Source organism: Desmodus rotundus, chromosome 7 (genome assembly GCF_022682495.2).
Source record: "Desmodus rotundus isolate HL8 chromosome 7, HLdesRot8A.1, whole genome shotgun sequence".
NCBI lineage: Eukaryota > Metazoa > Chordata > Mammalia > Chiroptera > Phyllostomidae > Desmodus > Desmodus rotundus.
The window spans coordinates 11,214,551-11,239,820 of record NC_071393.1 but is presented as its reverse complement, the minus strand read 5'-3'; the positions used below and the strand labels follow the sequence as shown (position 1 = coordinate 11,239,820).

Below are 25,270 nucleotides of genomic sequence, written 5' to 3'. Positions count from 1 at the left end.
GCAGGAGATTTCAAAACTTCCCTGATGTGTTCTGGGGGCTCATGAGGAAACGAAAAAGACCTGGGGGGAGGCGGGCCTTACAGGGCTAAGCCAAGAGAAAAGGTGAGGGGTATTTAGAAAGGGGGTGGAGAGCTGGCGGAAGGGAGGGGCAGGACTCAGAGATGTCCCTGCTACAGGAGCTGGGAGGGGAAGGTTGTGGGGAGGGGGAATCCTGAAAGGGAAGAGAAAGAGGGGAAGATGAATCCCAAGACCAGAAGCGGTTGGGGGGTAAGCAGAGGGAGTTTGGAGGAGGAGGAGGTGTGGTCGTTGGAGAGGAACAGAGCTGGGCAGTTCCCAGGATGTGGGGGCAGTTTGGGGGCTGGGAAGGCAGTGCAGTCATCCAGTGCCCAGGTGTTGGAAAGGGAAGATGGCAGTGGGGCAGCAGGAGAAACTAGGGTTCACAATGCCTCTCCTGTCCCATGGCTCCTCCCCTGGGGACATGCTCCATACAGAGCTGACACATCACCCCTGTAGAGCGACGAAGGAATCTGACACAACTCGAGGGGCTCTGGCTTCTGGCTCGGTAGCTGGCTGGCAGAGGTGCGGACCACTTGGTCTCCTCTGCCAGGTGCCTGCAGGTTCCTGGACAGTCTTGCATGCCAGCCTGCTGGGCAGCGGGTCACTCTCAGGTGGTCAGTGAGCTGTTCCTGTGGTGAGGCCACCCCTGCACAGCCCCAGGGATGGGAAAGGGCTGCTCGAGGTGCTTGGGAGCCAGTGGACAGTCCTTTCAGCTGGTCACTCAACGAACGCTGCAGGGGCCCCAGTGCCCAGGGCTGAAGGGGGAAGACCGCCTCCACTCACGCCACAAGCAGCCTGTGCCCCATTATCCAATAAAGCCACGCATTCACATGGTCCACGTCACCCACTGGCCCCCTCTGATCTAGAGACTTCAGGGCCACATAGGCCTCACCTCCCCACAAGGCCATGTTCTCTGAGACTCACTCATCAGACTCTGCTAGGATCGAGAAAGCTCAACTTGGCCAATAAAGACAAACTGGACTAACAGTAACTCACACGTCCCCTCTTCCCTCGATGCGGGACTGTGCTTGAGTGCTCACTTCATCTGTGCCACAGGAACTACTACTACTCCTGACCCACGGGGCTGCGGTGAGGGTTAGTTAATCCGCATGAAGAACCCAGCACAGTGCCTGGCACAGAGTAAATCATTGGTGTTAGTTGCAATTAGAATTATTACAAAAACATGTTTAAAAGGAAAAAGGCACGGAGCTGCGTGGTGGGGAAGAGGGACCTGAAAATGGGTCCACAGCACTGCTTCTAAGACTGCAGTCCTGATCAGCAGCCTCTGCATCCCCTGGGACCGTTAGAGACGCAACTCCCAGGCCCCACCCTGGAGCTGCTCACTTGGAGAAGGGCCGGAGGCTGTGTTTCAGCCAGCCCTTTGGGGGCTGGAGGCTGGCTCACTGGACAAGCCCCGCCCTGGAAGGTGCTTCTGGGTCTGACCTGCTGGACCACAGGGAGGACACTCCATCTTCCTCTAGACTTCCTGCTTGGAAAGGCACCTGTGATGCCTAGGTCATGCCCCACCCCTTCTTCTGTTTGGGAGTAAGAGCCCCAAGTCACCTCTCCAGAGGACAACTACTGGGGACTGAGGGTGGGTCCCAATGAGCCCAGGTATAAATCTATATTCCACAGTACCCATGTGAATCTGCACAATGGGCCTTGCTCTGAAAGATAAAAAGAGACTGATGGCCGCAAGAGACTAAATTAAGCTTTGGCCAGGTATTCAGTTGGTTAGAGCATCATCCCAATACACTAAGGTTCTGGGTTCAATCCCTGGTCAGGGCACATACAAGAATCAACCAATTGATACATAATTTAGTGAAACAACAAATCAGTGTTTCTCTCTCCCATCCTCTAAAAATCAGTAAATAAAAATTAAAAAAAAAAAAAAAAGAGATTAACCCCATGACCAGATCACCTGGTAAGAGGAGGTAGGGGCACCTGTGCTTGGCCAGCTTTCTGTGAATTTTAAAAAACTATAGTTAAGGCGTGAATACATCATGACTAGATACCTGCAACTGACACCCTGAGGCAGGATCTCCTTTAACAGAGCTACCTGCTAGCCACAGAGGATGAGAAAGGACGTCATTCCTGTGAACGGAGCGCGCGCCCTGGGCAAAAGCACATGCAATACTGTCTCATCGAAGATGGGGTTAGGGGAGAACTTTCTCGGACCTTTGACAGAGTATCTGGGAGCATCAACTAGCTGATAGGAAACACAGAATTACTGTAAAGACACATGTTATAGAGCCTGTTTATTGCATAACTAGCAGGCACAGATTCCAAAACAATTTTACAACGCTTACAGGGTTGTACAATAATTACAGGAATAGAATGTACAATAAACATGAAAAACAACTAAAGAACAAAGGGTGACATAGATAAAACACATTTGAATAAAAGGCATTTCACTTTTCCTATGCAGCATTTCTTTTTATAAAAACAAGGGTGATCTTCAACTGGGACAAGGAAAGAAGGGAAACGGCATGTTTGGGAAGCTCACAGCCGCTGTGGACAGGCGCGTATGGCCTCACCCGTGCTTCTGCAGCTCACATCGCTCGAGGAATCGGACAACAGCTCCTGAGTTGTGCATTTACAGTTCCAATTACGTGAAGTGCTGTATTTGATCTTTGGGCCCAATTGTTCTTTGGCAAATAAGAACTATTTGCATTCAGAGGCAGAAAATGACATCAGTAAAAGGAGCTTAGGGGTGGAGCTGTCTCCTCTTCAACAAGTGCCAATTTTGTAAAGTGCACCTCTGTCCTACCAGCTTTGGGAGGGGGTGGGGATTTGAGAATAAAGGGGAAAAAAATGACGTTAACAGACATTAGTGCAAGGCTGTGGAATCCATGTGCAAAAGTGGCGAACAATGTTCAGACAAGGTGCAGTCTGCCAAGGGGACCAGAGAACCCCCAACACCGGATCTCAGACGAGGCTGAGGAAACGTGCGGGGCACTCAGGCAGCAGGAAGCCTTGCAGCCCTCCGATCGCCACACGTGGCTCCACCCGGGAACTTCTTCCCAGAGTTGTGGCACTGTGGGTGAACAGCAAATTCTGTGCTGTTCTTGCAACTGGAAACGCTTTGTTGGTCCCCTCGTTCCTTGACTTTCTCTAGGGCACAGGTCCTTGAGTTCAGGTGAAGACCCTGCTTCCCCCACTGTGGATGACTCATTATTCAGCAGTCTGTCCTCCCCAGGAGGCCATGGTCACCAACTTAAGACTGCTGCCAGGCCTTTCAACAGGAGGGTGGGGGTTTGCAGGAAAGACGAGGGCCAGCTAAGTGTGTGCAGCACGCAGAAAAGGTTTTCAGACGGAGCTTAAACTTAGGTTAGAAGACATCCTTCGAGAAGGCATCCCCTCAGCCTCTGACAGGAGCATGGCACTTAGGGTTGTGCAGACAAGCCATGTGGATGAGTCTTCTGGAGACGTGGACCCTTTCCCGAAGCTACCCAGTGCAGCCAAGCCCAGAAAGAGCGCCCACGCAGTTCGTGAGTGAGCCGAACACCAGCACGGCGCGCCTTTTGTGACAGTTTACGGTCAAGCTATAAAGGCGATCGAATCAAACAGTTTTGTGAAAGGACAGGATTATTTAGCATGTATTTAGGCAACTTGGATTATTTTGACTTCTTCATGTGAGTAAATGAGCACTATGGGACAAGAATACACGGATAAAATGAGGACTGAAAGCAACTTAACACAGGACAGGGTGGCCACATCACAGGTGAGGCTCAGACACTAAACCAGGCGTGACCGGGGAAGCCGGGACCTCACACTGCAGTCCACGGGACCCCAGGGCAGAGGCCATGAGCCTGGCGACCGGAGCTCACCCACGTGTGCTGGGAAAATGTTTAGATCAGTCGCTAACACTTAGAAACAGAGATGGCACAGAAAACATCCAGATTTCTGTGGAGTCTCTTGAGAAAGAAAACTCTAGTAACCCCAGGCCCACTTTCCCATGTGGCAGCCTGATGGAGCTGGGGAGCTGCTGGGCCCACTGGGTGTGCCCTAGGCTCCCTCGCTATCCCCACCCCTGCTCCTCGCCTGGTTCATGTCATTCACCTTCCTCACTGCTGCCTGGCCTCTGGCCTAGGTCAGGGTCTGAGCCACCCCCACACAAAACAGCTGCAATAAGCAGGTACAGGAAATGTGTTAGCATTCAGAATAAGAAAGAGCTCTTTAGCAACTTGGAAAACAATCTCAGCATGTTCCAGAACTTAAATATATAGTCTTTCATAGCCTTGGGATAGCTGGTAGTCAGCCAGAACACACTCTCTAAGGACATCTTGAAAGTTGATGTCCAATTTTTAAGTACCAGCAAGATAATGGAAAAGAAATAAACTCAGGTGATTGTATACATCTTACCTTACAAGAAGTCCTTAAAGGTGATGAGCTGTGAGAAGCAGGTCATGTGAGAAAGCTTAAGTGCTTAAAGGAGTAACGGAGTTTTAGGTGAGAGGTACAATCAAGGTCAGGGAGTAGACTGTCTCTCTTCTCAGGGTTTATGGCAGTGAAAGAGGAAGGCGGTGGCACAGAACGAACTCTGGCCCATGAATGTGAGTCTGGCTTCCTGTGGTAAGGCCAAGCAGTAGAACACGTAGGGTGACATGGTGGTGCTCCTCCCTGGACATGGCCAAATGACACACGACACGGAGGATGAGCGCTTATCTAACGCCATGGAGACTTCAGGATGATAGTAAAATAGAAACGGACTGAAGATCAAGATAGAAAAATTAAAGAACATCTGATAGAACAGGTCAAAGAAATGGGGCAATTCACTGTTTCCTTCCAAGAGAGATCGTTACACTATTTAAAAAAGTGGCATAGTCCTGTCTCTATGTACATGCTTGGAGATACTCCAAACTTAGAGAGTCTTGTGGTAGGTGGGAAAATTCACTTATTGCACAATGCTTGGTAGGGAAAAGATCATGTTGGGTTTTTTTTTTTTTAACCCAACTCTCTCAAGAAAATGCTTTACTAAGACATATCATTTACAGTTTTAACCATAGGCAGGGAGTTTTAAGGACTGGAAAAGTTGTAACAAACTTGCAACAAGGAAGCTATGCTTTTGGATGTCTATGATCATTAACTCACAGTCACAAAATAAGGCAAGTGGGTTAAATTAATAGTTGAAAATTTGTTAGAAAACATGCAAAAATAATACTGAGTTTTAAAAAAAGTGTTAAACTTTCATTAAACGTTTGTTTCTGGTAAAAATCAGAACAGTTCCAGTCTCAATTTGTAACCAGACTTCGAAAAGCCTAGAAAATAGGAAGGCCAGCACTCCGCCGGTTCAGTTGTTGTTCTCTTTGGTGGTGATGGTGACCAGCTGTTTGGCGGCCTTGGCGATGTCGTACGCACACTGGATGACCTGCTGCGTGACCAGCTGGATGTCCGTGGGTGGGCCGGAGTCCCCCGGGAGGGTCTTCTTGCACTCTGACTGGAGTCGGTAGGCACTGGATGTCAGTAAGCGAAGGGAAGTCCTCACCATGTCAGACTTGGGTTTCTAAACAGAAAACACAGCCGCTGGCCGTGAAATACAGGCTGGACATCCAAGAGCAGGGACAAGCATTCTTCTGGAAACAACCTCAGCTGTTCCATGGTGAACAGCAGTTTTGTCATGCACTTTTTCAATGGGGGTTCTTTTGCAAGCTTTACAACCCACGGTGTGAGATGCTGAAGCACTCTGACTCAAAGGCCGAAGTGCATGCAGCATTGTTTTAGTAGTATGTGCTATTCTGAGGTAGTTTTTGAAAACTATTAATCCATTTGAGTGAAATATTCCAGATAAAAATTTTATTCTATTAATGCTTGGCTTTTTAGCACTGGGCTCAGACATTCTTGTCTTATTAAAACCAATATTCATGTAGAACAAAAATATTTCAATGCCCTATATCACTGTTTGCAGATGTAAGACATTTTGTACCACAAAAAGTTTAATGTAATATCAAGGTCATAAAGAAATTTCTTGTAGTTCATTTAAAAGGATTGGAACCAGGTAAGTAGGAAGTGACTTACTTTGGGGAATAATGCTGCCATTTCTGTAACAGCCACGTGTATCCTCTCCGAGCAGGGAATATAACTGCAAGAATATTGAAGAGGTTATTCAATAACAATAAAACAATTCAGAGACAGAGAACACTCAGGAGCTAGTCACAGGTTCCATTTATATCCCCCTAATGAAGGGGCTGAGGCCCAGGCTAGCCCCCTGTGGGCCCCACACCAACAGAAGGCATCTGGTTTTATCAGGACCCCGCCCTTTCTTAAAGTTTATTCAATCTTCCCTGGCCGGGCAGCTCAGCCGGTCAGAGTGTCATCCTGATACAGGTAAGAGTGTCATCCTGATACGTATGCCAAGGTTGTGGGTTCGATCCCCAGTCAGGGCACATAAAAGAACCAACCAATGAATGCATAAATAAAGTGGAACAATAAATCTCTCTCTCAAATCAGTAAATAAAAAATAAATAAAATTTTTTAAAAGCTAGTCCATTCAATCTGATAGAAACAGTCTCCAGGTATGAAGTGGACAACATACACTACTAGCCAGGTGTGGCCACAAACAGCCTGTAAAGATATTTATACCTCCTCAAGTTGGTCATTTATTTCTCATCTTCCCAATTTCTTGAAAGCAAAACAAGGATTTCCACACAAGAGGCCACAGAAGTCAACAATAAAGTATAAAAAAATAATCTTTATAATTGAAGCTTATTCCTCCACACCCACAAGTCTTTTAACCATGGGACATTTCTAAATTCCTTCCATTGAATGTATCTGAATTGTTGAGTAGTCTGAAGCTTTACTTTGGATAAAAAGGAAACACTGACATCAACTTCATACACTAGTTCAATCATTTACCCATTATCTTGCAAAGTTGTCGTGACTCTGTAATAAAATGCTACGAGCACAGTCAGCACTTTGCCCACTGACAAGCTCAAAGACGACAAAGTGCATTAAATCTGCCTTGCCTCATCCTTTCTCCCAGGCTGCCTGGCCCCCTAAGGGCCCCTGAGGTTGACAGCACAATAGCAGATGCTTCAGGAGCACGACTACACACCAGGCTCCATTCTCAGTGATTTGCAGAGGCTCCACCATCCTCCCAACAGCCCAGTGAGGTTGGTACTGCTATCACACCCATTCTTCAAATGAGGAAACTGAGGCCTAGAGAAGCAGAGAGTCTGTCCAAGATCCTACAGCTGCTAAGAGAACAGAGCTCAACCCTGGCCGTACAGCCTCCAAGCCAGGGACCCTCACTGCCATCCCACAGGCCACTCCTGGCATAAGAGGCAAGGATGTCACACTTTTTTTCCTTTTGAAATAGCAAGAAGCCTCTTTCCAGTGATGACTGGTAATTGTAACTTCTTAGGTGATGAGAGAACTGGAAGATTTGAGACTTAGGTTAAGTGACGGTTCTTAGATACCACATTGCCACCGGGCCAGAGCTTTGCTTCTAGAACTGACCCACAAGAGCCCATGAGGGAAATGGATATGGGAAGGCACTTTAAGGAGCCTGCTTCAGCACTTTAGGAAATATGGTATGAACACAAAGGTTTGGCCTTACACAAGAACACAGCTGTGTTTTAAAATTTCCCTTCCAAGAGACAAAACCAAATGCCATTCAGCATCTATCCTAGCACTTAAAGCCTTTGAGTAACATTCTCCCCTATTTTTTAAGGCATGAAGTTGGCTTCTGCTTCAAGATTGTCATTAGCAACCTCTGTACGTCACCTTTGCAAGAAATCTAGTATCAAAATTATTTTAATAAAGACTGCCTACATTTTAGTTAATACTATGTTTTAGCTACTACTATTTAGTATGGTGCCAGGTTGGGTGCTGCACTTATTGGGGGAATCACTTTGTAAATGAACTAAATGTCTAACCACTATGCTCTACATACCTCAAACTAATATAAATAATATTGAATGTCAAACTGTAATCAAAAAAACAGCTTATTAAGAAAAAAAAGAGTTCTTACATTTTAATGAAACCATCACATTTCAAGAAAATGGTTTCTATCATCCCAAAATGCCTTCGAGTGGGAAATCCTCACTTCTACCTTTGTGAGCAGTTAGCACCATACACTGTGCAGTAACAAAAATGCCAACGCATGAAGACTTATTTAACTTATAAACTTCAAGGAGCAACAACCCATCTGGCCACAGAGATGCTCAGAGAAAAAGGCAATGTCCACAGCGACCCCTGTAACAGACAAAATTGCTTCTTGAGACTGTGTCCATTGATATCGCATTAGCTGAGAACCATATCTAAGAGTTATGTTTTGCTGGTTAGGATTTTCATTTTGATCCAAAAGTATAATTCATCTTTCCCCCTGCTACATAGAGAAGAAATTTTTCCTAAGAACATCTCTCATAAACTCATTCACTGTAAGATATTTTAGAAAGTCCTCAATAAGCCACTAAAGAAAGCACACGCAGGTTAATGAGAAAGTCCTCTTCCTTCATCAGAGGGAGTTCATGTTCACAACTTCAAATTGTTACCTTTCCTCCAAAAGGCTGCCGTGCATTATATGCAGTAATCCTGACTTGTGTGTAACTGTGTGTGTGAGAGAGAGAAAGAGGGAGAGACAGACACAGGCAGACAGACAGACAGACAGGGAGCAAGGCTGGATGCCCAGGGGACAGACCCAGCCTGAGGGGATGTCAGGGGCTGAAGGGAGCTTGCTTGGACCAGGGGACCAGACGAAGACTGAATGTGCCTACAGGGGCTGCTGGTCTACTTAGGGTAAGCACAAGCAATGAATCAACAAGAGGAGAAAACAAGAGGAAAAGGCATGGGTTTTTTCTGTACAAAGCAAGGTTATAAATAAGTGTCCTGAATATGTAAGTAACCAGAGATTTTAACAGAACATCAAATAATTTGTAAAATATAAATTCTCCAGACCAATTCAGGCTTAAAATTTAAAAAATGAGCTAATGAGTAAAATCTCTCATCATTCTCTCATGGTCTTAAAAAAGAAATCAGCCCTGGTTGGCTGGTGTGGCTCAGTGGATTGAGCACTGGCCTGTGAACCAAAGGGTCACGGGTTCCATTCCCAGTCAAGATACATGCCTGGGTTGCAGGCCAGGTCCCCAGTGGGGGGCATGCAAGAGGCAACCATACATTGATGTTTCTCTCCCTTTCTCTCTCCCTTACCCTCTCTCTAAAAATAAATAAATAAAATCTTTAAAAAATAAATAAATCAGATCATAACATTTATTGAATAAATTTGTACCTTAAAAAAAAAACTTCCCAAATTATACCAAGCACCATATTGTGATTTTTGAAGCCAGAAATGGCTGCAGGGAAGGTATTTATATTTTTGACAACTACCAAAGAGAACAATGCAACCAAAGTACTTTTTTTTAAGTCTGAAATACAAGCACGGCACTTCTGAACTGGAGGAAATGAAAAGTGAGGCCCATTGTTAGACGGAGGCGGAGCACTAGGGAAGGAGTTCATCTTGGTACCAAGATTACTTAACGACTGGACTTGGAAAGTTGTTTAGTAATAAGACACCAGAGTTGCTGAGGAGAGGAACTAAGCACCTGTAGCATGTGAGGCATGAAAGCATGCGGTAAAGAGGAGGCCCCGGGAATGGGGAAGGTGAACAGATATGAACTTTTCATGGAAGGAGCCTGGGAAACTATGCAGGTTCCTCCTTTTTTCTCAAGACCCTCCAGCGGTCCAGCCATAAAGACTGATGCTAATTCTGATCTTTCAGCAAACACTGACCCTTCCTCTCTTACTGAGTGGGAAGCGACAACACAGGAGAAGTCTGTGCTGCGTAAAACAGGGCGGGGCAGAGAAAGAGGGAAGGTTAGCATGACAGTGCCAGGAAAGCAGAGAACACAAGACACTGGCACGCCTTTACGTGGGAAGAGAGAGCAGAGAGGAGAAAGAAGGGGCAGTACTGTGGTCCTTGGACAACTTTTGTTTGTGCAAGGCACGAAGAGCAGTTTGCCACAGAGGGCCCTAAACTTCGCTAACCCTAATAAAAAGAATGAGATTGTTCTTGGGTTTTGACTCAACTGTTACTTTCTTTGACCAAACTCAATGGGATGATGATAAACCACGTTTCACGAGCGAGTCTAGCCCGGGCCAGCCATGTGAAACTAGGATGCCACCCAGAAAGATCAACAACCTATCTTAAGTTCTCAGAGGAGAGAAGGATGAGTTAGAACAAGAGCCAGCCCCTTCCTATGGTAAGAAGTGACTCTGCCGGATATGACTGCTCCGAGTGAGCAGTTATTTGAAGGTGATCCGATCAACTTTCATTTGTGAACTGCTTATTTCTTAGACGTTTACACACACATACAGGTATACACACAAGCACATGCAGAAGGTACAGGAAACCAGGTTCATTTCAAAATGCAAGTTACGTCAGCAAACTTTCTCCTAGCTAAGGAGATCACAGGGAGCAGCACTGCAGAGAAGAACGAAGTGCAAGTTCTCTCTCAGGGAGCTTCTTTCCCTTCTCCATCCAGGACTGGGAATATCACTACCCAACCATGCAGCAATTCCATTTCTAGAGACATTTCTTTTCAGAGTACTTCATAACAATGACAAATTGAAAACACCATGTAAAAAAACACTCAAGTTTACAAATTTGTTAAGCCTGCTTTGTAAATCTGAAATCGTCAAAAACCTTTACAATCAGGGCCTTCGGAAAAAATCCCTGTTCATAACTGGAGCAGCATTCTCTTCCAGGGCACGTACACATTCTTTCTGGCAGGATTTTAAAGCCCCCTTACCTGTCATGTTTATTTTCTTGGGCTGCTCTTAAGAGTTCCTGGATGTTTTTGGTGATCTGTTCCGTTTTCCGGATGACATCTTCAGTGCTGGGGAGGATGGGGCTTGGGGCTGTGGCGGGTTCTGCTATATCTGGTACTAAGCCATCACCTTGCCATACCATACTCCTCTGCCTCCCCTTCCTGCTTGACCTGTGAACATTAAAGAAGATGCTAAATGTAACAGGTGCCTATCAGCTCCTTCTCTGCTTCTAGGAGCCCCTGCATGTGCATTTGCTGAACACAACAGCAGGCTGCTTTTGTGGTTTCCTTTATCCTGCTAGGCAGGAGACTCACGGTAGGCTATTTCAACAAGCAGCCACAGCTCACAGGGAGGCTATTGCATTTACCATGGGGCTGGAAATTATGACTCTTGTAGAAAGGGTACAGAGGGGGAAAGGGAGGGAGTAACTGGAATGGGGAGGGCGTGCCATTATAAAGTCATCCCTGCCCTGTAGCTCAGTTGGTTAGAGCACTGTCCTGATATGCCAAGGTTTGGGTTCAATCCCCAGTCAGGGCACATACAAGAATCAACCAATGAATACATAAATAAGTGAAACAACAAATCCATGTTTCTCTCTCTCTCTCCCTACCCCCTCTTAAGTCAATAAATAAAAATTAAAAACAAAAAAGACGTTATGGATCTGAAAATAGAAAAGAGGGTGCAGGTGATGAACTACGTTTCCTGACCATGGCCTGTTAGACCTTTGGTTTAAGAGCCTGACCCCCGGTACATCCTTCCTGAAGATGTACCCCATGTCATCTGGGTCCGTGTCATTGGGAGTGTTGTCATAGTCGCTTTCAGGTGTGCTGTTCTGCTTCTCCAGTCTGGATGCCTACAAGAGAGAAACGGTGTCCCCCGTTAGTTTGGAGCATGAGACACTTCTTGGAAGTCTTCCCCAGGAATCATAACCTATTAGGCCATATGGCTTTTATGGCCCAGATCTCATCTGGGACAGGGGCCTACCTTTTATTGAAAATTTAGTAAAAGATGAACAGTGGATCTAGAAATAGTGTCTTTCCCTTTTTGTACCATTTTCGTCTTAACTCGGTAGCTACTCCATAAACAGATCCTTGGTACAAACAGACACACAGGCAACATGCCCACATTTAGTTCTCTAGGGAAGATGAGTTTATAATATCCTGGGACACATTTAAACAGCAAACACGCCAGCACCTGTATACCCACAGACCTGCAGTGCTGGAAGCTGCCTGGGGATTACCGTATTTTTCAGACCATAAGACGCACCTAGGTTTTAAGAGGAAAATAGGGGAAAAAATTTTGAAGCAAAAAATGTGGTAAAATATTTAATAACATCCTTTAAAGCAGAAATCCTGTAGCAAGGCAGGCAAGCTACATTCAGGCTATAAGACGCATCCCCATTTCCTCCTAAGTTTGGGGGGGTGCATATTATAGTCTGAAAAATACGGTATCTAGTCTAACACCAGGTGAGAAAGTGAAAGGCCCATTTGAAAATGATACACCCAAGGCCAGAGTCAGTAGAAAACAGGACCAAGAATCCACGTCTCCTGTTCTCTCCAATATTCCATCCAGGGGCTCTGAGGATCACCACCGCTCAAAACACGTATGGCCCTCTAAGAACAACCCTCAAGAGACAGTTTGTACGAGCCACACCAGAAAGCCAGTACTGCTATTTCATTGCCACATGTTGTTTCTGAACCAAAATGGATTAACCCAGTGTGACACTTGCTTTCCAACCACTTCTATCAGTCTTGCAAAAACACCTAACCCTTAAAATACAAAGATTTGATGCAACTGAGATTTAAAAGAGGAATGCTAAACATGTCTTAGGCAAATGGCAGCACTAAGTTTCGGGCCTTCCAGGGTGACACAATTTGAAGAGCACCACATTCCCTTGAAAGGGACTACGTTAGTGCTTACGTGTTTAATAAAAATGTTTCCCCTCAGTATTTATTTTCCCCATAGTATCTGAGAAGTTCTTTATCTAGTACAGAAATCAGTGGAAGCTAATTCAAAACCTAAACTGCCCTGGCTGGTGTGGCTCAGTGGACTGAACGCCAGCCTGCGAACCAAAAGGTTGCCAGTTCAATTCCCAGTCAGGGCACATGCCTGGGTTGCTGGCCAGGTCCCCAACAAGGGGTGTATGAGAAGCAACTCTTGCATATCAATGTTTCTCTCCCTTTCTTCCCCCTCTCTAAAAATAAATAAATAAAATCATTTAAAAAATAACCATAAACTGATTATTTTGCAAAACACAAATCTAAGCTATTTCTAGCTCTATAATTTGAATTCAATCCAAGTTAACCAAACATGTGACCAAGGAATTTTATTAATGCTATGATAAAATGTGGCTAAAGATATAGTTGTACAGTTGACCCTTAAATACAGGTTTCGCCCTGGCTGGTGTGGCTCAGTTGCCTGAATAATGGCCTGCAAACCAAAGGGTCACCAGTTCAATTCCCAGTCAGGGCACATGCCTGGGCTGTGGGCCAAGTCCCCAGTAGGGGGTGCATGAGAGGCAACCACAAACTGATGTTTCTCTCCCTCTCTTCCTCCCTTCCCCTCTGTCTAAAAATAAATAAATAAATTCTTTAAAAAAAAAAAGAATACAGATTTGAACTGCATGGGTCCACTTACATGCAATTAAAAAAATATTCTATTTATTTATTTTTAGAGAGAGGGTAAGGAGAAAGAGAGGGAGAGAAACATCAATGTGTGGTTGCCTCTTGCAAGCCCCCTACTGGGGGCGTGGCCTGCAACCCAGGCATGTGCCCTGACTGGGAATAGAACCGGCTTTGGTTCACAGGTCGGTGCTCAATCCACTGAGCCACATCAGCCAGGGCCACTTACGTGCAATTTTTAAAAATTGAGCTGCACGGTTCAATTGACCCACACAGTTCAAACCCATGTTGTTCAAGGGTCAATTGGTAGTCGGACATCGCATTTGCCAAGGGCCCCTAACTGCCACATTGTTCAAGAGTCAACTGTAAATGAAGGGCCTGTTTAAACATATGGAGACCCTATAATTCATACAAAAGAGTGGCTACTTTAGAGTTAAGTGAGTTTTAAGAAAGTCTACATAACACCTATTTGCTCCCTACTGGTAATGCTGCCTGGCCCTCTGAAGGCTCTTATCTGAACAGGCAAGGCAGCCAGCCCCCAGATGGGGAGACTCCTTTATTCACGTTACATTTTGCTTACTATCCCCATGGCCTCTCTTTCCTCTCCTAGGGCAAATGCTGTCTTTCTCTGTTTGCTGAGATCTTTCATCTTCCCCCCAAAGGCTCTGTTTGGTCCTAGCCACTAGACACTTATGCCGGGCTCCTAAAATTTGTACTTTACCCACTCAACTTCATCTGGCAAATGATTGTAAGTGTTAGCTTGGAGCCACATGGAGAGTTTCAGTTCTGTAAAACTGGTGGTAACTTTTAAGATCCCTTTGCTTATATCTCCTACAAGCAAGCAGTTCTGCTTCACTTGCTGCCTTATTTTGACCTGGCTTTATGAATCAATCAGTGAGCTACTGGCTATGTGAAGTTTAGATGAAGACCAAAGGCAGGCACTGCATCCAGTGCAGGGAACAGTGAAATCAGGCTCTTCGAGAGGTAATCTCAAAACCAAAAGTCCATCTTACCTTTCACAGGGAATGTCTGACCAATCTTTAAATTTCTTTTCCTTTAGCGTTTATACACACACACATGGCTGAGTGTACACATGTACACACATACATATATGTAAATGTAATGTAAAAGTTTTCATTTAAATAATTATTCTGGAAAATTCCCCCAGAGCTGCTCCAGTGGAAAAATCTAGAAAACAGAATTAAGCCCAGAAAATCCCACATTTTTATAATGAATCCTTTTTTCTTCCTTGATGTAAACTTGGCATTTACAAATCAAATGCATACCCCACAATGATCAAAGTACTAAGTTTCATTTAAACATTTCAGAAGAGTACATGAGTTATTCAGGGTCTTTCTCAAACACTGAAAACAAGGGACAGCAGTCACTATCCAGGAAACCACGTACTTACAAATTCAGTCCTTCATTCCTTCATTGTCGTCAACAAAAACACACGTACAGGATTTCAAATTAGCCAGCATTTAGTTTTGTGAAAATTATTGTAAACATGCAGAGATAAGATCCATTAGTTAAAAGTGCTGCTCTCTCAAAGGTGTTAATAGAAAAGTTACCATATAGAGAGCTGGTGCTGGTTCAGTTCATTTAGCAGATTTGCAATTTTTTTTTTTTAATACAGACATGCCATAAAAACCTAAATTCATGTTGAAGCTTTCAGGAACATTCAAGATTATCACTTTAAATAACTTGTTAATTTTGTAGAAAACTCCATCTCAGCAAGCAGTCATTGCCGTGATTCCCACAACTACCAAAATAAACCTTGGGTTTTAAAAAACATTTTACAGTGGACAAAAGTTTACTTGACTCATTAAAATTTCAAATGAAATGTTTCATTTCTATTAACTGTCCCTTAGCTTAACTGAAATATCATAATAAAAAAATGCAGTTCCATTTAAGAACTTCTCAGAAGACTTGAAGTATAACACATACCAAGAATTATTTTTAATAGACTACTTCAGAACAGCAGAAAAGAACCCCCAAAGGGCCTTGATGTGCCGTATGGCTCTGGCAGTCCTACTGATGTGCAGGAAATGGACAAAGGCCCACTGCACATCCACCATGTCTACAAAGGCGGTCCCACGCCCACAGCCTCCTTCCCTCTTCTCACCTTATTACACACCCCTTCTGTTAAAAAAAAAAAGAGTAAGGGACCTGACTACACATCTTCAAAGCTTGTGCTCTTTCCACATCTCTCCCAGCTTGCCATCATGTTCTCTTCATGCATGAAAGTATTTTTTAAATTGGCAGCACCTCTGGGAGCAGGGATGTCACCTAAGTCCCTAAGGGCCCTTTCACTGACTTACCAAAAGGCTGGGTATGGAGGAGGTACTTTATAATAAATACTTGCTGCCTGGCTCTCCTAAAAGGAGCTTGCCTAAATCATGTACTGTTACTGGGAAATAAGTAATACAACAGAAAGATGGCCTTGAACAACTAATAAAAGAGAACAGCTTCATACTAGCAGCCGCCAACACCTCCACTTCTGCTACGTGTTGCAAAGCTTACATGAGACACAGGGACCGCAAAACCCTGGTTTGTCAAGTAGGGTGCCAACATGAAATATGTTGAAGTTAAAAAAATAAAAAAGCATGATTAGTGTTTCAGTTAGTCCAAATATACTAGTTTTGATCTAAAAACTGAAGCTCTGAACAAATTTGACAGTTTGCCCTAGTACAATATTTAACCAGCAGCCAGCTAATTTTCTGATTAAAGTGACAGTGCACTCAGAATAAATGTTACAGTAGATGGTGGATTTTGTTAAATAGTGTACGAAACAGAGTAACAAAAGGGAGTTAGACAAAAGGGAGGCCGCTTCCCATAGACGTGCGTGCGTGCCCATGCGCACTGCTGTGCTCCTGACACACCAAGAGGGAAGTGCTGCCTCATGCAGGGCAGGGCAGTTAGCTAGGGCCAGGAGGGCCAGAAACACAAAGCACCCCAAAGCTCGGCCCCTTCTCCAGAGGGCAGACCATTCAGAGTGTACTTAACCCTTCGGGTGCTTTCGTCCCTGGACCAGGAAAGTGTGGAGGGGAAGGAAGGCAGAGACGAAGAGGAGGTCACAAGCGCACTCCTCCCAATCTGAAAGGGGAAAAAGAAACACACTCGGGAAAATACAAACAACAAAAACCCTACCACCCACCCTGGCTTCAGCCCAGGCTTCCCAGTAAGAGTCCTGAAAAGCTTCTCACTATGTGAGATTGGTGCTGGCATTTCTCTACAGGCGGCTGACCGTCCTGCTAGCCTAGCCAGTGACAGATGACCAGAGATGTTTAAGTCCTTAGTGAAATGCTTCCTGGAAATTACTCAAAATTTATAAAGCTATTTTTTCTATGAGGGCAAAGATACTACCTAGCATAATTTGTCAAATTTACTGATTAAAAAAATAACCTTAAACAAATATTTTTTAATCAGGACACATAATATGAAATGATAAACTATGAATGATTAAAAGGTGTTATATGTTATCAATCTTTTAATAGACATAAAATTAATTTTGCAATAATATGACATTCTTATATTCTAAATGTTTCTAAAATAAAAAAGCACACTACGAAAACTAAGAAAGGTTGCTTTTCCTAAATTTTGTTTTTGGTAATACAAAAATAAGATTCTTAATTTAGTTCAATGACATTCCCATTATACCAAATGTATCATATCAATTGCTTTAGAATGTTTAGCCCAAACAACTTAAAAAGTTGAAGTAATGGACTCCCAATTACAGTATAACAACACTGTAATATTACCACACTAAAGCTGGACAAAATTAAACTAGGGTTTAATTTATTAGGTCATACATGTACTCTACTTTGGATTTACTCTGAGAATCTTTTGGAAACTCCTATAAAAATCTGACTGAAAAATAACTGTAATATTAAAAAAGATAAACATTACTATTACTCTAAAAAACATACATCGGTTCAAAATGTAACATTTTGTCAAAACAGATTTTTAAAATAAATCAATGTCAAAGAAATACATTATTTGAAAACCTCAAAACACTATCCTATTGTAAAATAAGACTATTAGTCACCTTTTACAGAACACAATCTTCAATCTTTGGAATGCAAAACTTGTAAAATCAATGTGGAGTTTTCACACCTCACTCTTGTGAAACCACAAAGCCCTGCTTTCTCCACGGAGGGGAAGAGGGGGAGGCAGAAGCTAAGCAGGCACACTGGCCACACATGCAGCAGCTATGGAGGCCTAGAGGCTTCTACACCTACCCCGTGTGTCCAGACCACAGACGCCCCCTGCTCAAGTGGGAGCAGCAGAGAAGGTACTTTGAATTCTAAGGGCTCCAGTTTATAAAGTGGCACATACCTGTCTACCTCAAAGAAGAAGGCACTTACGCTGGCAATGTTTACAATTTTTGTTTTTGGAAGTGGGGAAGGAAGTTTGTTATAAAAAAATTCCAGCCCTGGCTGGTGTGGCTCAGTGGATTGAGTGTCAGCCTGCAAACCAAAGAGTCACTGGTTCGATTCCCAGTCAGGGCATATGCCTGGGGCCAGGTGGGCCAGGCCCCCAGTGGGGCGCGCGTGAGAGGCAACCACACATTGGTGTTTCTCTCCCTCTCTTCCTAAAAATAAATAAATAAAAATCTTTTAAAAAAATTCCAATACTGGCTGGCTGGGAAGATATCATGGATACTAGGGAGAAAATGGGGAGGGGAGCTGAGCAAGAACCAGATACCCCATCCTTGTTGGAAAAATTTGGCTAATGTCTCTGTGTGCTTGCGGTGCTCCCATAATCATCTGTAGAGATGTTAATACAGCAAACACAATGACAACTCTCATAGCCCAATTTGGCAAAGCAAGACATGGGCATCTGCAGGTTCAGAAGAGGCAATGCAGGAGTCAGGCTGGACAGAGTGAACAGCGGAAGCGCCAGTAGTGTTACTTACGTGTGCGGGGAAAGGCTGGAGTCTTGTCCTGTTCTCTTCGGGGTGGTGCACTTCTCCCATTGGGAGATACGGTTTCTGGCCTGATCCCGTCTCATACATGGACATGGGCCTACTGCCCCGGGCAGACGGACGTCGCTTTAAGGAAGAGTGGTTGGAAGTGTCTGTGTACTCAGAACCAGTTTGCACCTGATATATATTGGTTGTAGCCTGTTTCCTGAGGTTCGAATTTTCACTCTGGAGTGTTTGAAGCTGAAAGAAATGTTTGGCAGTGGGACTGTGTTTTTCAATAGCAAGCAGAAAGAGCAAACACCAAATAAATGCACAGAACTACCAGCTTTAAACAATAAGAACAGTAACAACTAGCTGAGTTGAAAGTAAAAGGCAACTATAAATGAGAACTCTATCTTTTAGAATGAATGAAATGCAATCAAGTCACTTCACCAATGAGGCATATTTAACAGCTTAATTTCTGAATGTGGAAAAGTTGCAGTTTGGTCTTTGTAAAAATGAAATGTCTAACCACTTAAAATTTGGTCATGGCGGGCCTGGGAAAAGTTTGCAGGAGAGCTGAACTCTGGATTATCCTAAAGCTGTTTCTAGCAAGAGCTTAAGATCATTAAGACATTGCTAAGGTAACTTGCTTTTCAAATGAGCCCTAAGGAATTTGCAAATGCCAAAAATGCCGGCAGACACAATGGAAGCAGCACAAAATTTACTGGAGTTGCTGTGCGAAGCAAGAAAGACAGTGAAGTTCAGCTTATGAAAAATCAGATCAACTACTGCTTCCCAAAACGCCAACAAGAAAAATTATGATCAACAAGTTTTTATTACATAACACTCTCGATGTTCCAAACAATGTAGCACTTTTTAAAAAATAGAGGGAACTGAATCATGGTACGTTTGCTATATTAACATAACACAAAGAAAACTGAAGACCTATTGAACTACATTAACATCTTCATCCGAATGCTCCACGCAGCAGGCTCGTTTCTCTCTGGTGATTGATCAGCTTCCAGTCATGGCCGGAATATGTAGGCTCTCTCTCCTTTGGCTTTGCCACCCAAAATTGTGACTATGATGGTATCAGCTTTAAACACTCTAATCTGCCTGGCACCACACCATTTTAGTTAGAGGCTGTCACTTGGAGACCCTGAATGCTCTTTCCATTCCTCACATGCAGGCTGCTTCATGGTGTCTGATGAATTAGTTTAGGGATCAGCAAGGAATCGTGTTACTCTTTGGCGTCTGGCATTTTAAACACAATTAACTGAGTCCAGTCTGCAGAGTGTCCGTCCCCTCTGGTGTTCCTTCATCTTCCATGACATTTTATAAGTTGGCTGTGGTGTGAGTTCAGCTGTCTAGTCTTTGACAGAGATTGTAAAATCTGACCCAATCCCCACCAGGGCCAAGGCTTAGGTCCGCACCAAACTTATATGTGCCAGAAGATCATTACTTTTTCAATAGCAAACCCATTCAGTGTTAGGAGTTACTTTCAATTTTTATTTATAAAGCACCGATCTGTGAAAAATACCAACAGTGGCTGCTCCTCTTCATTAATTAGCATCTTTTCCAAGCAACTGTTAAAATGTGAAAGATCAGACACAAATCATGCTACTTTGTCAACTATATATATATAAAAAAAGACTACCTAACTTTGAAATAAAATCAATACATCTTTGCTGAATAAACATATTCCACATACTTTATATTAACAGTGCCAAAATTTTGTGAAAGCTTGACTGACTGCCTCTGCCACAGAAATACCCTTATTCTCAGCCTTCCCGAAGAGTGATCCACTAAGACAGATTGCTTCTGCACCACCAAGGCTTTCAGGATGTAACTTGTATCTGCAACTCCCCTTCCAAAGGAGCAGCTGCAAAGTGACACGCAGCCACTGAAAATCCCTACATTCCAGGATACAGACAGGCATACAGTGCCGGTCAGACTGCATGGGGGAACCTATATCCTGAAGTGAAATGGTCGAGGTCCAAAGATGGAAGAGCATAACTGATATAGGCCTGTCAGTTCAGGACTGGGGTGACTGGTCACGTATCTATGTAAAATCCTTCTCTTAAGAGTTGTTTAGAGAAGGCCTTGAAATCTGAAATTTTATCTTAATACTTTGTGTGTCTCTGAAACATTCAGTCTGGATTCTGCTTGCAAGTTTTTTGATGAGCACAAGTTCCTGGTCTCAATTTTTAAGAATTTTAGTATTCTGTATTTAGAGAGATGTCCTCGGATAAATCTGAATGATGCTTATCTTAATAAGAACCAGGCTACACTTTTTTTGTTTGGAAAGAGTGTAACAGGAAATGAAAAGTTACAGATAACTCAGTATTTTCAGAAATCAAAAGCATTTTCTAAGAATTGAGAAAATAATCATGAGCAATGGCAAATAATTTCATTCTGCATTTCTTAAAGAAGCTCAAGACATTTGCTTTCAGAGGTAGGTTATCTCTGATAATTTCTACAAGTACTAAAAGAAGCATTAGAGAATTAAAAAAATTGATGCTTAGCAGGCTGATTTACAGTGGCAAAGCCAGCATGTTTCAGAAAAAGGCACCTCAACAAAATTATTAGTTCAATTAATGGGTCAAACTTTAATTCATTAAACAAAAGATAGCTGAGAAAGGACAAAGGAAGTGCAAGCCCTGTATAACATGGTTCTTGGTCTGTGTTGTTCTCAGCTGCACACCAGCCCTAGGTAGGGCCAGCACAACACAGATGAAGTGTTGTTTACAATCTGACTGCTCTGCAGGCACTCCTGTCCCCTTCTGTTATAGGCAGTAGAGTCATTTATCTCAATAGGTCTCAAAAATGATCTAGAACTCAATACTGAAAGACTGCTAGACCAAGCCCAGGCAGGTGCACTGCAGGGCACTTCCCTGAAAGGCCTCTTATTAGTTCCGTGGCCTTCCTTTAGGAAGCATCGTTGTAAAGGGCCCAGCCACAAATGAAGTGTGCCACGTCCTCTGTTCCTGATACTGATTCTGAAGCACTGCTCTTCAAATGAGCACTGCTCTTTGTTTTGTTTCTGTTTAAGGGAAGTGTACAAAATTTCATGTTGTAGAGAGCTGAATGATGGGATCAGTACCCACAAAGTTTCGGGCAGGATTTAGAATTTTTAAACTTCCTTTTCTTAGAACACTCATAAAAAATTACATATATACATAATTCCCACCTTAAGCAAATTACTTGCTACCATTAACCATATGTCTCTTACTGTCTTAAAAGGCAATGAAGGAGAAAATGCTGAGCAAATGGGGTTGTTTCTTACTAGTGTACAGCTGTCACTAGTGCAAATAAAATGCTTATATTCATTGAGAGCCTGCTCTGGGAAGGCCCTGCTCCAGACTCTAAAGACATCATAAATTAGCGGTTAAGTACCAGTGGAAAAGCGGGGATGTGGAACAGGGCTGCCAGGGTGGAGGTGAACAACTTAGAATAAGAACGAACAGGGATGGCACACCCCTGCACGGCGTGGGGCAGGGCATGATGTAGAATGCTGATAAACACATGTACCTATCCAGGGCTTTCATCTGCTCTGTCTTTCCAGTATAATGAGCAACAGGAAGAATCACATCCATGGAATGGCATCCAGGATCCCAGCAAGCAAGAATAGTGCAAGGGTTACTGTAACTGATACAAACACTTAATAGGTTGTATGTTTCTTCTACTGGGAGGCTTACTCTGGATTTATTTCTTATCAAAACTACTTAATCTGAAATATCCAAATATACACTGCTTCCAAAAAGACAGCTTGGCCCAAAGATTTTTAGGTCTGTTATAATAACTGTTTTTCTTCCCTCTGACCACAAGCATTGTGCCTGGGATTCTTCCTTATTCTATGGGGTTAAAGCGTCAATCATCCTGGCATTTATTAACATGTTACCTTTTTCTGCATAATTCTCAGCTCGTCACTCAAGTTGTTATTCACCTTCATTAGCTGTTGTATCTTGGCCTCAGAAGCCACTAGAGCGTTTTTGACCTCCATAAATTCCTGCACAGTGACTGGTCCATCTGATAAATCTGAATCTAGGCTCTAAAAATAAATTGGGGAAAATGTTCACAATCTGAGATGATGATAACATTCAAGACTAATAGCTAAAGAATTTCAAATTCTGACCATGCCAGCTGGATTGCAAAGTTAATCAAACCAAATCAAGGCTTCTGAGGATAATGCAAAAAATAAAACATAAAGGTGGGGTTACTCTAGTATTTGAAAAAATTTGAAGTCCGTATTTTCTAACAGAATAGGCAATGGGGCTATAAATCTACTCTGACAATGACTCTCTAAGTGCACCTGTCTTGTTTGCCTTTCCCTGCTTATTCATTTTTCTTTTTTATTCATTCTTTCATTCATTCATTCATTCCAACAGATTTTAATTGAGCATCAGGCAGTGTTCTAGGGGCTTGGGATATATAAGAAAATAAAATATACAATTCCTATTTCCATGACATTTATATCCAACAGAGTGAGGGAGACAAAAATAAGTAACTATATAGTAAGACCAGTGGTACGTGTGGTGGAAAATAAATAAAATGGAGAAGGGCAAGGGGCAGAGGAGCCAAAGTAGAGCTGACGGTGGGTGCATTTTAATTAGACAGTCTGGGGTAAGCCTTAGGTAGGTGAGATGTGAGCAACAGCCTACAGGAGGTGAGGACATTAGTCAAACGGCTGTGGGAGGAAGATCGTTCAGCCTCTGGCAGAGCTCAGCTAAAGGGAGCAAGTGTGCAGGGTAGAGAGGCGTGGGAGGCCGTAAGTCCACAGAGGATCCTGTCATCACTTTTGCTTTCACCGAAAGAACCTGGTACTATTGGGAAAACTGGGCAGGGCTGTTTCAGCCAAGTGACCCTTGCCATCCTCTCCGCATTCCCTGCATCTGCCAATGGCACCACCATTCCCACTGTCCTGTGAACTGGAAACCCCCAGCGCATCTTTTCTAAGTCTAGCCCCCCATTCTCAAACATCCAACTTATTGCCAGGGCCTGTCTATTCTATCTTCCTGTTCGTTTGCTGAGCCCCTCTGTGGGGCAGGACTGGATCAAGGTCCTGGGGATTCAGCAGAGGGTGGACCAGCCAGACCCCTGCTGCCCATTCTCCAGGCTCACAATCTACCATGGTGAACTCTCTCCCATCTGGACCGTCCCAGCCCTAGAGTGGCCTGGCCAGCTCTTCAGGAATACCCTAATTGGGTTCCTTCCCTCTGCTCTCTGACCCTCCAGAACACTCCTCCCAAAATAGAGGATCCCAAAAGGCTAGCCATTGCCTCCTCCCCTGCCTAAAAGCTCCCTGGGCTCCACACTGCCTGCAGAGGCCCATGCTCCTCTGGTGTAATGCCCCTTCATGGTGTAACCTCCACCCTCTGCTGCAGCTTTCAGTCCTGCTCCTTTTGGGCTGCCTCTACACATCACCATTTCCCCCCCCCCAGATGCCCCTTCCCCCCTTACTTCCTAGACCGCCCTTCCCTGCCTCTCCACATGCTCAAACCCATGCATCCTTTAAGACATGTTAAGAGCCATCCCATTTACAAAGACTCCCCTGATACTGCTTTTCAGCATCAAGTGTTTCTCCTTTCCCCACCCATCCCCATTTATGCTTCTTATGACACGTATCATTGTGTGCCTTTGAATGCAGCTATCTCTGCTCTTAGGCAGTGACAACCTCATAAGAAAGAAACTAGATTAGACCTCATTCAGGAGCAAGTCACTTGGTAAACATTTGTTGAAAAATTAAACACACTAGTCCCTCCTCACAAGTTTTATAAAGTCACAACTGTAGCAGGGCTATGTGATTCAGCAACTGACTCAGGGACCAAGGACCCCATCTTTTAAAACTATTTACCTCACTTGACCTTTGCCTGGCCCAATCTCATCAGTAACCCGAACTTAGCTCCACAGCACTTTCACAGGGCCAGCCCTTGGGTGATTTACAAGGCAAGTGGTTTTGCAGGAGAGGATATTTCTACAAGAAACACGGTCTCCCTTTCTGTGCGTCACCTCACCTTCTGCCTGTTTGCCTTGCTTGCAGTGGATTCCAGATCTGGGTCTTCATCCGATGCCACGCTGTCATAGTCTGGCTGGTCGTTATCTTGACTCTCAATACTGTGCTGGTTATTGGTTGTTTTTAGTATGAGCTCCACGTTGTCTATCAATAGAAGCAAATAACTTTACTTCAGGTTTAAAATAAACTTTTCCCCAAAAAAACTATTGGGAGGATTTTTGGATTTAGTCATTTAAAAGACTGAGAGAAAAGGACAGCAATAGCAATATTATATTAATACCAATATAGAGATAACAGAGCAAGTTATAAACCAGACATATAGCGTCAAGCCTACTATAAACTGCATTGAGATTTAAGCATCGCTCTGAGTTTCTTGCCAAGTGTGGGCAAATAATTACATGGTTTATGAAAGAGCTGCTCAGATGACGGAAGCAGGTTCCCAAGTTTCTAATCATTCAGTGAGCTAGAGTATAGTTCCACATCATGGAGATAAAGCTGTACTAATGCAAGCTGAACTGTGATTAGTAAGATATTGTCGAGTCAAGACAGAAACGGCCCTGACTGGTGTGGCTTAGTGGGGTAGGAGACTTCTTGCAAACCACGAAAGGTCACCGGTTCAATTCCTGACCAGGTCCTGGTTGGGGGTGTGCAAGAGGCAACCTATTGATGTTTCTCTCACACATTGGTGTTTCTCTCCCTCCTTCTCCTTCCCCTCCCCTTTCTCTGTAAATAAAATCTGCAAAAAAATGATCAAAAGTAAATTGTTAAAGTGGAGCCTAGAAGCCAGGTGCTCAAAGAACAGGCATATTGATATTTAGTCAGCTGGATGCCAGTGAGAGAGAGAAAGAAAAAAAAGAATGACCCAGTAGACACACACATAAGCATGGTCTATAAGGGAGCAGG

General features: G+C 43.7%; 1 protein-coding gene across 10 annotated transcripts in view; it reads right to left on the bottom strand.

Annotated features, from left to right (window-relative positions):
* Nucleotides 1-2,307: 2,307 nt before the first annotated feature.
* Nucleotides 2,308-25,270, bottom strand: part of GIT2 (GIT ArfGAP 2) — a 45,498-nt gene continuing 22,535 nt past the window's right edge. For 2 of the 10 annotated variants that reach the window (XM_024566592.3, XM_024566593.3), the window contains exons 13-20: nt 24,369-24,511; nt 22,256-22,405; nt 18,364-18,612; nt 16,452-16,541; nt 11,595-11,677; nt 10,806-10,994; nt 6,076-6,139; nt 2,308-5,563 (exon numbers count right to left, since the gene is read on the bottom strand). In XM_024566592.3, coding sequence (XP_024422360.2) covers nt 5,351-5,563; nt 6,076-6,139; nt 10,806-10,994; nt 11,595-11,677; nt 16,452-16,541; nt 18,364-18,612; nt 22,256-22,405; nt 24,369-24,511 — 1,181 coding nt within the window. In that variant the 3' untranslated portion in view covers nt 2,308-5,350. Of the gene's footprint in view, nt 5,564-6,075; nt 6,140-10,805; nt 10,995-11,594; nt 11,678-16,451; nt 16,542-18,363; nt 19,941-22,255; nt 22,406-24,368; nt 24,512-25,270 lie in introns of those variants that run through there. The other 8 variants (XM_024566597.3, XM_053927865.1, XM_053927864.1 and 5 more) reach the window with 7 other exon arrangements.